At 44.6% G+C, this 12,737-nt stretch overlaps 1 protein-coding gene across 2 annotated transcripts in view; it reads right to left on the bottom strand.

Moving 5' to 3' along the window:
* The window catches only part of ASCC1 (activating signal cointegrator 1 complex subunit 1), a 394,613-nt gene that overhangs the window by 252,776 nt on the left and 129,100 nt on the right, over positions 1-12,737 (bottom strand). For both annotated transcript variants that reach the window (XM_068257775.1, XM_068257774.1), the window contains exon 6: positions 4,492-4,628. In XM_068257775.1, coding sequence (XP_068113876.1) covers positions 4,492-4,628 — 137 coding nt within the window. The remainder of the gene's footprint in view (positions 1-4,491; positions 4,629-12,737) is intronic.

Raw genomic sequence — 12,737 nt, 5'->3', positions numbered from 1 at the left:
AGTATAGTGCTCAGTATAGCTAGTATAGTGCTCAGTATAGCTAGTATAGTGCTCAGTATAGCTAGTATAGTGCTCAGTATAGCTAGTAAAGTGCCCCAGTTTAGCTAGTATAGTGCTCAGTATAGCTAGTATAGTGCTCAGTATAGATCGTATAGTGCCCCAGTTTAGCTAGTATAGTGCTCAGTATAGATCGTATAGTGCCCCAGTTTAGCTAGTATAGTGCTCAGTATAGATCGTATAGTGCCCCAGTTTAGCTTGTATAGTGCTCAGTATAGCACTCAGTATAGCTAGTAAAGTGCCCAGTGTAGGTAGTATAGTTGCCCCCCTGCCCCCACCGCCGCTGCTATTACCTGGCGCATCTTCTATTCCCCTCTCCGTGCTTGTAAACATTCACAGCAGCGCGCCCGGCGCTGCTACTGTGACGACGGCGAGCCAGGAAAGAGCGGTTCCCATAGTAACAGGAAGCCGCGCTCTTTCCTGCCTCCTGCCTTGTCACAGTAGCAGCGCCGGGCGCGCTGCTGTGACTGTTTACAAGCACGGAGAGGGGAATAGAAGATGCGCCAGGTAATATCAGCGGCGGCGGCCGTGGGGGGAGCGGGGGACCCGCGGACCAGCGAAGGGGGGGGGACCTGAGGACCAACATGACTCGCATACAAGCCGACCCCCCAACTTTTGACCCCCTTTTTGGGGGTCAAAAATTCGGCTTGTATGCGAGTATATACGGTAATGCTGGGAATACACCATGTGTTTTCTCGGAAGACAGATGGCTCAAAAGATAATTTCCTACCTGTCCGATCTGATTTCCATTTTTTTTCAGAATCTGTTTTTCTCATAGAAGTGAATGGAAATCGATCAGAAAAAAAATCCAAAAATTAATCAGAGAAATGATTGGAAAGTAAATATGCCAAAAAAAACTCATTGGCGATCATTCATAAAGCATTCCCGCATGCAGAAAGGCTGAAAAACAGCTTACTTTACCGAGCACTTAGCAAAATGTGTATTCATAAAGCCTGTTTCCGCATGAAAAGCTGACAATCCTGAGCAGAGCGATAAATTACCGCCTTGTGCGGTGATTATCTAGAAAAAGTAACAAAATGTCAATTCATAAACATTAGAGCAAGCAGTATGTGGACGGGGAATTACCGCTCCCTTGAAAGTAGCGATAAGCATGCGGAATACATACAAGTTAATGGAGACAGACCTCCCAAGCAGCAGCAGAGAGACAGACCTCCCAAGCAGCAGCAGAGAGAGCAGTGCACGGAGGGACTCGGGCAGCTTCTCTGTTTCCGTCAGCTTTTTTTCTGGAAATCACCGCACTTGTATCGCAACTGGCAACATTTTTATGTATGACCACCCAGAAGTCTAAAATACCGAAAGCGGTATTCTCCGGCACAGATTTTTGTTACCGACCACACTTTTATGAATGATAGCCATTGTGTATTCCCAGCATAAGCCCTACTCCAAAAATAAGCCGTACTAACAGTCAATAAAAAAGTCAATGTAAATAGTGTCATGACAGCTATGGCATACATGTAAAAAAGTCAAATCAATTGGCAGTAGAATGCAGCTAGACAGACGGATCATTCACCAAGGAAAGCAAACACCCCTAAATGTTTCCAACTCAAAAGTCCCTATGAGACTCAAAACAATAAGGGTTGAATGGTGAAACCAGTCTAATGCCTGGTACACACCATGCAATATCCCGACAGGTTGAATCTATTATTTCCGACAGGTCTGATCTGATTTCCAATCATTTTTCTGATCGATTTTATATAGAAGTGATTAGAAAATCGATCAGAAAAACAATCAGGGCTCAAATCGGACTTGTGAGAAATAATAGATTCTACCCGTCTATCTGACGGGAAATTGTATGGTGTGTACCAAGTACAAGTTTGGTGTGTACCAAGTTTAACAAAGTAAATAGATATTTTACAACATCATTTCCAAAAACAATGAAAAAATGTAACTATAAATAGAATACAATAATTTGATAAGCACATAAATTCTCAACTTAATTGAAAATAGTATAAAGACAACATAGCAAATGTTGAAGCAGTGAAATACTGTTTTATTTATTTTTCTTAAATAGATGCTCATTTTAAAAAATTGATTTCAGCAACATGTTTACAAAAAATGGAGACAAAGCCACATTTACGACAGTAGTAGTGAAAGTGGCCTGATGTCCCAATCTTGCCTGAAATAGGATTTAAGCTGTTCAGAGTGTCCTTGATCATATTTTACATTTCAGAATGCACCAAATGCTTTCAGAGGGCGAGAGGTCGGAGCTACTATGGTTGAGGTAACCCAGCGAGAAAGTCCATTGGGAACAATTCTCCAATAAAAGCAACGTGTACAACTTGAAGTATTTTAACTGTCAGAATATTGTGGGCATACAATTTCTACAGCCGATCTGAAATCTAGAAGTTTTTGAGGATACTGTCCACTCAATCACGTTACTGGAACTTCCCTATGGACTTTCTTTCTTGGTCAACTGAACCATACTAGGCCTGAAATGCAAGTTTTGCACACTGACTCTTGCTAAAGATCCATGCTGTTGTAACGTGCAGAATATGGTGTGGCAGTCTCCCTGAAATATGCAAGGCGTTCCCTGAAAAACCGCCTGAATGGCAGCATATGTTGCCCCAAAACAGTATATCATTTAGCATTAACAGTAGGCTCTCAGATGTGCAAGTCAACCATGTTATGTGCTTTAATGCAACCCCATACCAATGCCCCAAATATGCTGGCTTTTGAACTGTGCATTGATAAGTCAGGGTATTCCTTCTCTCTTTAGACCAGAGAGTGAAGTATAACAATTTCCTCCAAAATGTATAATTTTAATTCTTCAGACAATGGCACAGTTTTCCAGTTTGCGTCAGTACATTTTCTGGCAGGCACAAGGTTCTCAGTTGGATAGATAATGGGGAATTACATGTGATGTCACACACACCTCGGCAGCCACGCGGAGTGCGTGTATGGAGCAAGGACGGAGCCAGTGGGGGACAAGCAAAGCACAGCTAATGTATAGAGCACTGGGCTCCAGAGGGAGCAGCAGATGCGGCACGCAAGGCCGATTCCGGATCAATTTCAGCATGAAATTGATCGGGAATCGGCCTGCGGTGTATGGGCAGCTGACAGATCTCTCTCCAATCAGATTTGATTAGAGAGAGATTTGTCTCTTTGTTGACTCTGCCCATCATCGCTAGAGGGTTCTTTCACACTGGAACGGTGCTTCAAATTGACTCACTTCTACTGCACTCTAGTGCAAATCTATGGGGTCGTTCACATTACCTGCATCGCGGTGCAGTACGCCGAAAGTCCTTGATCTAACGCTGGTCCAGAACTACTCTGCTGCGTGGCCTCTGGGGCGACTTGTGGCGATCTGCGTCGACCAGGAAGTCATGCTGGACTATGGCGCAGGGATTTTTAAACATTTTTCGGCGCACAAGCGTATTTTTGCAATACGCTTTCGTGCACTTCCACATACACCAAAGCAGGAAGTGACCGCAAGCGCAAGTCACTTCCTGCTTGGCCAGATGGGATATTCTGCGTAGTACCGCGGTATTCCCTAAAGGCCTGTTTTAAGCGGTGCAGTGCGGCACAGCTTCCGCACCGCCAGTTTGCAGTGTGAAACAGGCCTCAGGGTGGATCAAAACCAGCAAGCAGGATGCAGTTCATGTAAAACAAATCAATTTATTTGAGTCAGAGTACAGTTTTTCTTCAGTTAAACAAAAGTATGAAGCAGTCCTTAGCTTCTTCCAAAGGAAGGATCCAAAGACTTGGCCAGTCCAGCTTAGGCCTATATTACTCAGGCTAGGACCCACGCTACCAGCGTAGGGACAACAAAGCTTCTTGGTCCTGTGCGCAACTATTTCACAGCGGCTTGATGTTTTTATAACTAAATAATTGTGCATAAAAAAACCCTTTGCCCAGTCAACCTCTCACAACTGCTGTGGTTTTGATCCACGGGGTAATATGTGACCAAATCTACTTTCCTTTTTTGCAGACTCCAGTCAGATCTACTCCGTTGGTTAGAGCTGGTTCACATGGGCTTCTGCTGGCGTCAGTCACATGCTTTTCTGGCAACGTGAAAAATCAGGTTTGGAACACATTGTTCGCGCATACGATGGCAATTGATGGTATACTTGCTACCCAACCACTTGGCAGCGCTTTAAAGACAAGGACTGCAGCCGGTGTTATACGTCAGTGTTAAGCGGCCCTCAAATATAACTATGAATAGCATTAGTTACAACATATGGACCAGTTTTTTTTACATTGTATCCAGAGAGCTCTTTTAGTCACGAAGGACAAAAAACTTTAAACGCAACCTCTAGTATCACTGCTACATAATGCATGTATGCTAGATATTTGTATTCCTTACAAATACTGAAACAAAGGCATTACAGAGATCACATTTACAGAATCACAAAGCACAGTGGTAAGTTTTCTGCAGTTTGATGTCATGGGTATAATAAAAGTTAATTCACTCACTCCAGAAATTCCTCTTTGCACTTTTGTAGCAGCTGGCATGCCTGCTCCACTTCATTCTCATTCAGCAACACCAGCGTCCCGATTGTTAGGTGGAGTTTTACTGGGTTCTGAAAAATGGTACTTTCCACCCCACGGTCCTGGACCAAACAGAAAGCAGAGAAAATATATATATATATATTATGACACACAAACATACACGCAAAAAAAAAAAATCAATGAAACGTTATGAACACAGGTGAACATTTGTTCTGTAAATGAAATCAAAGCAGCACTGCTCAATACTGGCAAGTGTCTAACACTCATTAAATTCTACAACCATATGTCCATCAATGTGAGTGACAGAGCCATAGAAGTGATGTGTCGTAGTGTTTTATATCATACTCTCTCCCCCGTTACAAATGGAAATGTGATATTAAGATGCAGGGCAATGCCCAGCAATTTAACCTCACAGCACTCAGGTGCTCAGTCCAATTCACAATGCCACAGAAGTTTTAATGTCTCTTACTATAAATTGACACATTAGTTTCTGAACAGGGAACACTTTAAAGAATGTGCATGCAGTGTAATGGAAAAAATAAGTATTTTCTGCATAAAAAGGTTGTTGTTTTTTTTCTCCTTTTTTCAATAAAGGTGGACTTGTCAAAATATTACAGGTACATGCACTAAAATCATATCTAAAGGTGGTGTAACTGAACACAAAACTATCCTTAAAAAAACTAATTTCAGTCATTCACTCTAGAAAAATGTTACAAATATGCCATTTCCTTCTATGGATATAACCCACACCCTTGGCTATAATAGCCAGAATTGCCCACTTTGGCAGAATAAAACCCCAGACATTACTTATAAGTACCTAGCATCAACTGGAAGCAATATTTTACTCTTCCTTGTCAAGTCTCATGTGCTACTGAGCAGTGGCGATTCCATAAACCTAACAGATTGGAGGCAATAGAGGACTGCATTTTTGAGCAGTAGATGTAGTGCCTTTTGACTTTAACTTCCACAAAATAAATCAGAGTATTTTTTTTTCTTACTGATATGCCATCAAAACTATGCAGAGATCAGTAAGCTTTCCACTTCCTGGGAAGGCAAACTGGCACTCTTCTAGTAGGTTTTAAACCCCCATGTTGAATATACTTAACAGCAATAAAGCAATTATTAGAGCTTAGTTACAATACACTGTGAAATGCTAATGTCCAGATTTCAGTACAAGTGTTTTCCGTGTAATCAGTCAATGTTATTATTATTTATAGTATTTATAAAGCGCCAACATATTACGCATTACTGGACAATAAATAGGGATACATACAATGTAAACAAGAGGGGTGCAGACAGAAAAGTAGCACACGGGGCGGAGTCAGCCATGGCCGCGTGAAGACGCTTCTTTCAGAGCTCCTCGCCCATGATCGCAATATATCACTGATTGAAGTGCTCCTACCCTACTACCAAGTCACAGGGGGATGGCCAGTGGACCCCGGAGAAGCAAGAGACACTCTAAACACACTGGCAAGGCACACCGCCGAACCTCCGACAAGAATACAACCCCGCAGGCTCTCAAACAGATACTAACCAAGATGACGGCCAGTTCCCCGACCAAGGATATACCCGCCAGGGAAGAAGACTCGGCTGCCATGATCTCTAGGTCCCTGAAGGAGATATGGGACTACCTACATAATCTACCCACCAAAGAAGACCTATCTGATCTGGCAGATAAAATCACCTCTGCTACGAGGGAGGAAATAAGAGGGATCCAAGAAGATCTTACCGTCCACGACGAACGGCTCACAGCTCTGGAGCGAGACATGGGACTGCTCCAGACCGAGGTAGAGAAGCTAAAAGAAGCAAACCTACAGCAGCCCACACTGAACACCGCGCTAAGGACAGGAATGGAAGACCTCCAGAATCGTAGCCGCCGGAATAACATAAGGCTCAGCGGCCTACCAGAGTCAGTTTCCCCACAACAGCTTGAATCTACCCTGGTGGCTATCTTCAATGGCATCCTCCGGAGACCGGCAGACAACCCTCTTAAGATCGACCGGGTTCACCGTGCCCTGAAGCCCAAGCCAGCAGTTGACGAGCCCCCACGAGATGTTATTTGCCGCGTCCACCATTTCGCAATAAAGGACTCCATCATGAGAGCGGCGCGCCAGCTAGACTCCATCGACCACGAGGGATCTGCACTCATGCTTTTCCAGGACCTGGCGCCCAGCACCCTGATACAACACCGCGCGCTCCAGCCTTTGATCAAGATGCTACGGGATAAAGAAATCATCTATCGCTGGGGCTTCCCTTTCCAGCTTAGGCCCCATTCACACTTGCGGTTCTCTGCCAAACGGACCGGATGACCTGACCGGATCCGGACTGGATCCGGATCGGAACCGTACGGTTCTGATCCGGATCCGATCCGGTCAGTTTGCATCAGGTGTTCATCAGGATGCGATCCGGATCCGTTTGGCAAAAGATAGTAGAAAAGGTATAAAAATGTTGGGGTCTGGGAGGTCAGCAGAAGGTGGACCTGTGGAATCAGGCCCCCCGCTGTTTAGCACTCACCTCCACCTCCGACATACTGCCAACATCTCCAGCACGTTTAAAATCACTGCTGCTCCACTCCCAAATGCTTGCCCATGTGTCCCCATCCAAAATCGCCGCTTCAATACGCATAGGAAGTGGGGTAGAACATCCGGATTTTTAGCCAGTGTGTTGTGCGCTCTCCGTTCTCATTGGTTTGTATTGGCCGGATGGTGCAGTCCGGCTCCGCTCCGGATACGGCTGCCGGAGGAGCCGGACTAAAAAATAGCGCATGTTGGGTCTTATGCCGGAGTCCGGATCCGGTCCGGATCCGGTCCGGACGAAACGGACGCATGTGAACGGACGCATAGGCTTTCATTGCTATGCCGTGCGTCCGTTCCGTCCGTTGTGCATGCGGTCCGGCTCCGGCACGGCGATTCCGGACGGCGACCCCTAATGTGAACCGGGCCTTACTGCGACAAAGGATGACAAGTCAGTTACCATCAAATCTCCGGCTGATCTCCCAGAGCTCTTCCAGACGCTGGGCCTGCCGACGGTTGAAGTGCCTGAATGGCAGCCAGATGCAATCTCCACTGGCTTACCCCAGCGACCCAAACAGCGGAGGCAGCTCCGCAATCAACGGTGACTCCATCCCTCTGCCTTGTGACCCTTACTGGGACTATATCCTTCATTCCAGATAAGTGATGATTAGCTATAAGACGTCTTATTGCTGCTGATATGGAATCCCGCTTAAAAACTATGCTTAAAAGTGTTGATCTATGGTGTGTGGCAATAAGTCTCTCCGGTATGGCAGTTATTCACGGGCCTGTGTATATTAATATGCTTACCTCTACCTTCCTTCCAGTTATCTGCTATCTAGTCCTGGCCTGAGGACGCTAACTATACATATATGCCTGTAGTATGTGTGAAATGGGTATACTGGGCGGTGATCTACATATGGGATACTGTACGATATTTAAATGAATGCATGTTTATATAAGCTGCTGCTACTCATATGGCTACCCCTCAATGGAGTTGCATTACGCACTAGATAACTAAAGAATGTCACTGATGGGGTTCAATTTTTTGAGTATGCTCGTCATATTTCTAACTAAGGGTCTTTATGACCTCTATGAGAGGGTCCCTGAACTTGCCCCCTTCCCACCCCTCCCTACATTAGCTCCATGCACCAGAATCTCCTGGCAGGGATGATACTTGCGTTAGGTATTAACTTTGCTGATAATAGATCATAGGATTAACAATAGTATTCTCCGTGAGAATAATGCAGATAACTATGTGCTTCCCACTATGTGGGACTATTCCGCACCTGCTGCCATGAATATAGCCTGAATTTGCCCACGTATCTTGCCTCCGGGCGCTTTGCTGACGTCATATATGGAGTGTGTACATCAGCCTGGGACTCGTGCGTGAGTTATTTTACATCAAAACTTTATCTCTTCCAGGGCTTTAGAGGTGCGGACTCTGTAATGACGTACGCATGGGAAGCTTGTGGCGAAGAGGGGTTAAAAACTCCCGACACCCTCAGACCCTGTTGTTATAACCCAACAAGTACATATATATGCCTTATTTAGCCTGCAGTACATCTCCACACTAACAGATAGGAATGCTGAATGCCTGACCTCATGGCCTTACTGGCGAGTCCAGGGCTTTGGTCCTTTCACCTGCATAATACCCCCCCCCCCTCCTGTGATGACAATAGACGAGGTTCTTACATCCTTAACTGTATAAGCGTAGTCTGTGACTATCACTGGTGAAGTATTGCAGGATTTATATTCTTCTCCTCCGTGAGGATGATGCTAATAACTACATTATTCCCACTATGTGGGATAGTCCGTCATATGCTGCCATGGGTGTAGTACAAAACACCTCTATGCCATCTTAGATCCCATATATACTGCTACCCCCAACGAGGTGCCGCATGTGCGGCTTTTGTTATGCCCTGCTATAGTACTCAGGCCCCCAGATAACGCTCTGTCACACACCCTATAATACCTTGCTATTCAGTGTGGCAGAAGATGAATCTACAATGATCTGTGCAATGCTATCACCGGAGAGAGCTCACACACTTTGCTTCAACTAAACCATCACTGTTACTATATATTAAAGGAGATCCATCAAATTAAATTAATCTGGACTATGCATACAGGATCGTTCCCGGGGGTCACTGCTGAGGGACATGAGGTCCCCTTCTTCCCGATGTAGGGTAGGACACTTCTCTTACTCAGATATCTGAATGGGTGAGGGGAACCTGGGCTCTTTGGCGAAAATGGTTCCTTCGCACCCACATAGGATGGTCCTGAGGGCTAAGTATCACCCCAAGGTAATACCTAGTTATGGGTGTGATAGTTACACACCTATACTTCTGTTTATATTGTTTCTGTTAAGTTTTAGGGTCTGTTGTGGCTATCTGACATGCGTTCTATTTACTCCAAATCAATGGTGTCCTTAAAGAGGAGCTGTTAGGTATAAGGTCTCAGAGAAAATAAACACATATATCAGTAGCTAAAGATTGGCTGTACTTACATTACATATGCATTTCACTGTCCACGTTTGGATTTCACAGAATTTCTATATAGTATATGCAGAGAATGATGCTCCTGACAGCCCATGGCAGGTTCCATGTTTGTGAAGCCAAATGTGTCGTCATGTCCTGCCTGCTTCCTGATCACAGAGGAGCTCGTACAGAATAACACAGTGTGCAGTGAATATTAATGAGCCATGTGGCTAGGAACAATAGCGGACTCCTGCAGTGTACTCTGCCCGGAGATTTATCTGTGCTGTGGCTGGACTGAGTTAGAAGCTGCTGAAACTTGATCCCGTCTTCTCCTTAGCAGCCGAGGGGAGGGCCCCAGAATGCTTTGCAGTATGGAATGCGGCTTGCGTCCTCCTTAGGAGCTTAGCTTTGCTGATAAGCACACATCAAATGTAAGAGAGATTTTTATCTTTAGTAATGCCTTTTTGGCTTCTGTCTAAACTGTTTAACACAGGAGAATAGAGGTTTAAATTAGCTTCTGCAGCCTGACAGTTACTCTTTAAAGGTGGTATCCATCAACGCTAGAGGGCTTAATATTCCAGAGAAGAGGTCAATGCTATTGCATGATATGCATAAACAATGAGCAAATGTTGTACTAATTCAAGAAACTCACTTCAAAGGGGGTAACCGTCCCAAATTAAAAGATAAACATTATCAATCAATTTATATGAGTAATTCCCCTGACTCCAAAACTAAGGGTACAGACATACTACTACATAAGCACCTTCCGGTCAGTGAAGTGGAAACAAAAACAGATGGTGAGGGTAGGTTTGTATTACTAAAATGTAAAACTGCTGACACAAGATACACCCTCTGTTCTGTATACGCCCCCAACACAGACCAGGTATCTTTTTTGATATGTTTCTTTTCAATATTGGATGCCTTCGTTGATGGCAGTGTCATCATTGGTGGTGACCTTAACATTCCATTAAATCCAGCCCAAGACACCTCACACGGTAAATACTCCATCTCCTACAGTAAGCTCAATAAACTTAAAAAGGCAATGCATGAGCGACAGTTAGAAAGAACAAAGGCTGGCAGACCTTTCTTCCGAAATACATATACTGGAACTTAAACATAAACGGTCTCTAAACCAATCAGATTTAGATAAACTCACTGAAGCCAGAGAATCGATAAAAAAAATCCTCAGCGATAGAGCCAGACTCGCCGCACATAGATGCCAAAACCTATTTTATACGCACGGCAATAAATCTGGTCGTCTATTAGCTAGGGCCTTACGCCAACAACAGCGTAGGAACTATATACCCCAAATCATAGATACTCATTCAGGAAAACATATACGCAGCGAATCCATTGCCAACACATTCAGGGGCTTCTACTCGTCACTCTATAATCTTAAAAGCAATTCTGCTGAAGATTCACATGTGCTGAGGGAAAAAATACGGGGCTACCTGGCAGAGTCTGGAATGCCTCGCTTCCTCCCTGAGGCAGCTGAAACAATAGATGAGCAATTTACTGAAGCAGAGGTGCTGGCGGTGATTGCACAAATTAAACCAGGCAAAGCACCAGGCCCCGATGGTCTACCCATCGAATACTATAAAAAATACAAACAGACCCTCCTTCCACATCTATGCAAAATGTTTAAAGACATCCTGGACCCTGATAAAGTAGCTTCTTTTACCCCCCAAACACTAGAATCGCACATTTCGGTAATCCATAAACCTGGCGAAGACCCCAATGCTTGCTCAAACTACAGGCCTATATCCTTGCTCAACTTAGACTTGAAAATTTTCGCTAAGCTGATAGCCAATAGAATAGCGCCTTTAGTAGGGGATGTGGTAAATTGGGATCAGGTGGGATTTATTCCCGATCGAGAGGGCCGCGATAACACTATCCGAACACTGGATCTCGTCCAGTTTGCCCGGTCGAGGGATATTTCATGTATGCTCTTGTCCACGGATGCAGAGAAGGCCTTCGACCGGGTAGATTGGACGTGGATTACTGAGGTTCTTGTTCACATTGGTTTGGGCCCTAGGATGCTACGTGGTATATCCGCCCTTTATTCTAGGCCATCGGCATGCGTTAGGACTAATGGGGCCCTCTCTAGCCCCTTCCAAATATCAAATGGTACCCGACAGGGATGCCCCCTCTCCCCGCTCATTTTTGCGTTGTCGCTGGAACCACTCCTGTGTCATGTTAGAGAAAACCCAGATATAAACGGTATAGCAATTTCCTCAAAAATGCAAAAAGTGGCCGCCTATGCGGATGACTTGCTTTTTTACATCACGAATCCCCTGATTACCTTACCTAACTTATTATCTGAATTTAAAAACTTTGGTGACTTAAGCCTATTTAAAGTCAATTATGACAAATGTGAGGCCTTAAATATATCCCTCCCACGGGAACTACAGTCGCACCTGGCGACTCAATTTCCTTTTCGATGGTCCTCCACCCATATTAATTATCTGGGTACGAAAATTACCCCAGACATAAAGGACATTTTTCAAATGAATTTCCCACCCATACTCGAGACCCTAAAGACAGACCTGACTAGATGGAACTGTTTACATTTCTCTTGGATGGGTAGAATCGCGATCTTAAAAATGAATATTATGCCCAGGCTCTTATATCTATTCCAGACTCTGCCAGTACAAATCCCTAACTCCTTTTTGAGATCTGCTCAAATGATTTTTGGTAAATTTATTTGGAAGGGGAAACCCCCTAGGCTCAAGAGACCCATCTTACATAGGCCTAAACAAATGGGTGGACTAGCCGCACCCGATATCAAAAAATATTACTACGCAGCAGTTCTTACCAGAATTGTAGACTGGCACAGACACCATGCTACTAAGCAATGGGTTGACATTGAGCATCACATCTCTGAATACCCCCCTACTAACCTGCCCTGGTCCTCTTCCTCTCCACGCCGCAACTGGACGGGCTCACACTTAATATATAATACTCTCCGAGTGCTTTCGATCACCAGACATAAGGAAGACATCTCACCATGGCCTCCCCCCAGAATACCTTTATTTGACAACCCAGAATTTGAGCTAGGCTGTCATGCCAACCACTTTAGGAACTGGAAATTGGCTGGTATTATTTTCACAGACAATTTTTGGAGTCAGGGGAAATGGCTAACAATTGAGAAATAGATCCGGAGTTCACACCTTAGACTGGTTGGGTCTGGCGCAGCTTCGTTCTCTATGTAGAGCGTTGGGAA

The sequence above is a fragment of the Hyperolius riggenbachi genome, chromosome 10 (genome assembly GCF_040937935.1).
Source record: "Hyperolius riggenbachi isolate aHypRig1 chromosome 10, aHypRig1.pri, whole genome shotgun sequence".
Classification (NCBI taxonomy): domain Eukaryota; kingdom Metazoa; phylum Chordata; class Amphibia; order Anura; family Hyperoliidae; genus Hyperolius; species Hyperolius riggenbachi.
Note: the sequence above shows the minus strand (reverse complement) of the source record. Positions and strands in the feature narration are given on the sequence as shown.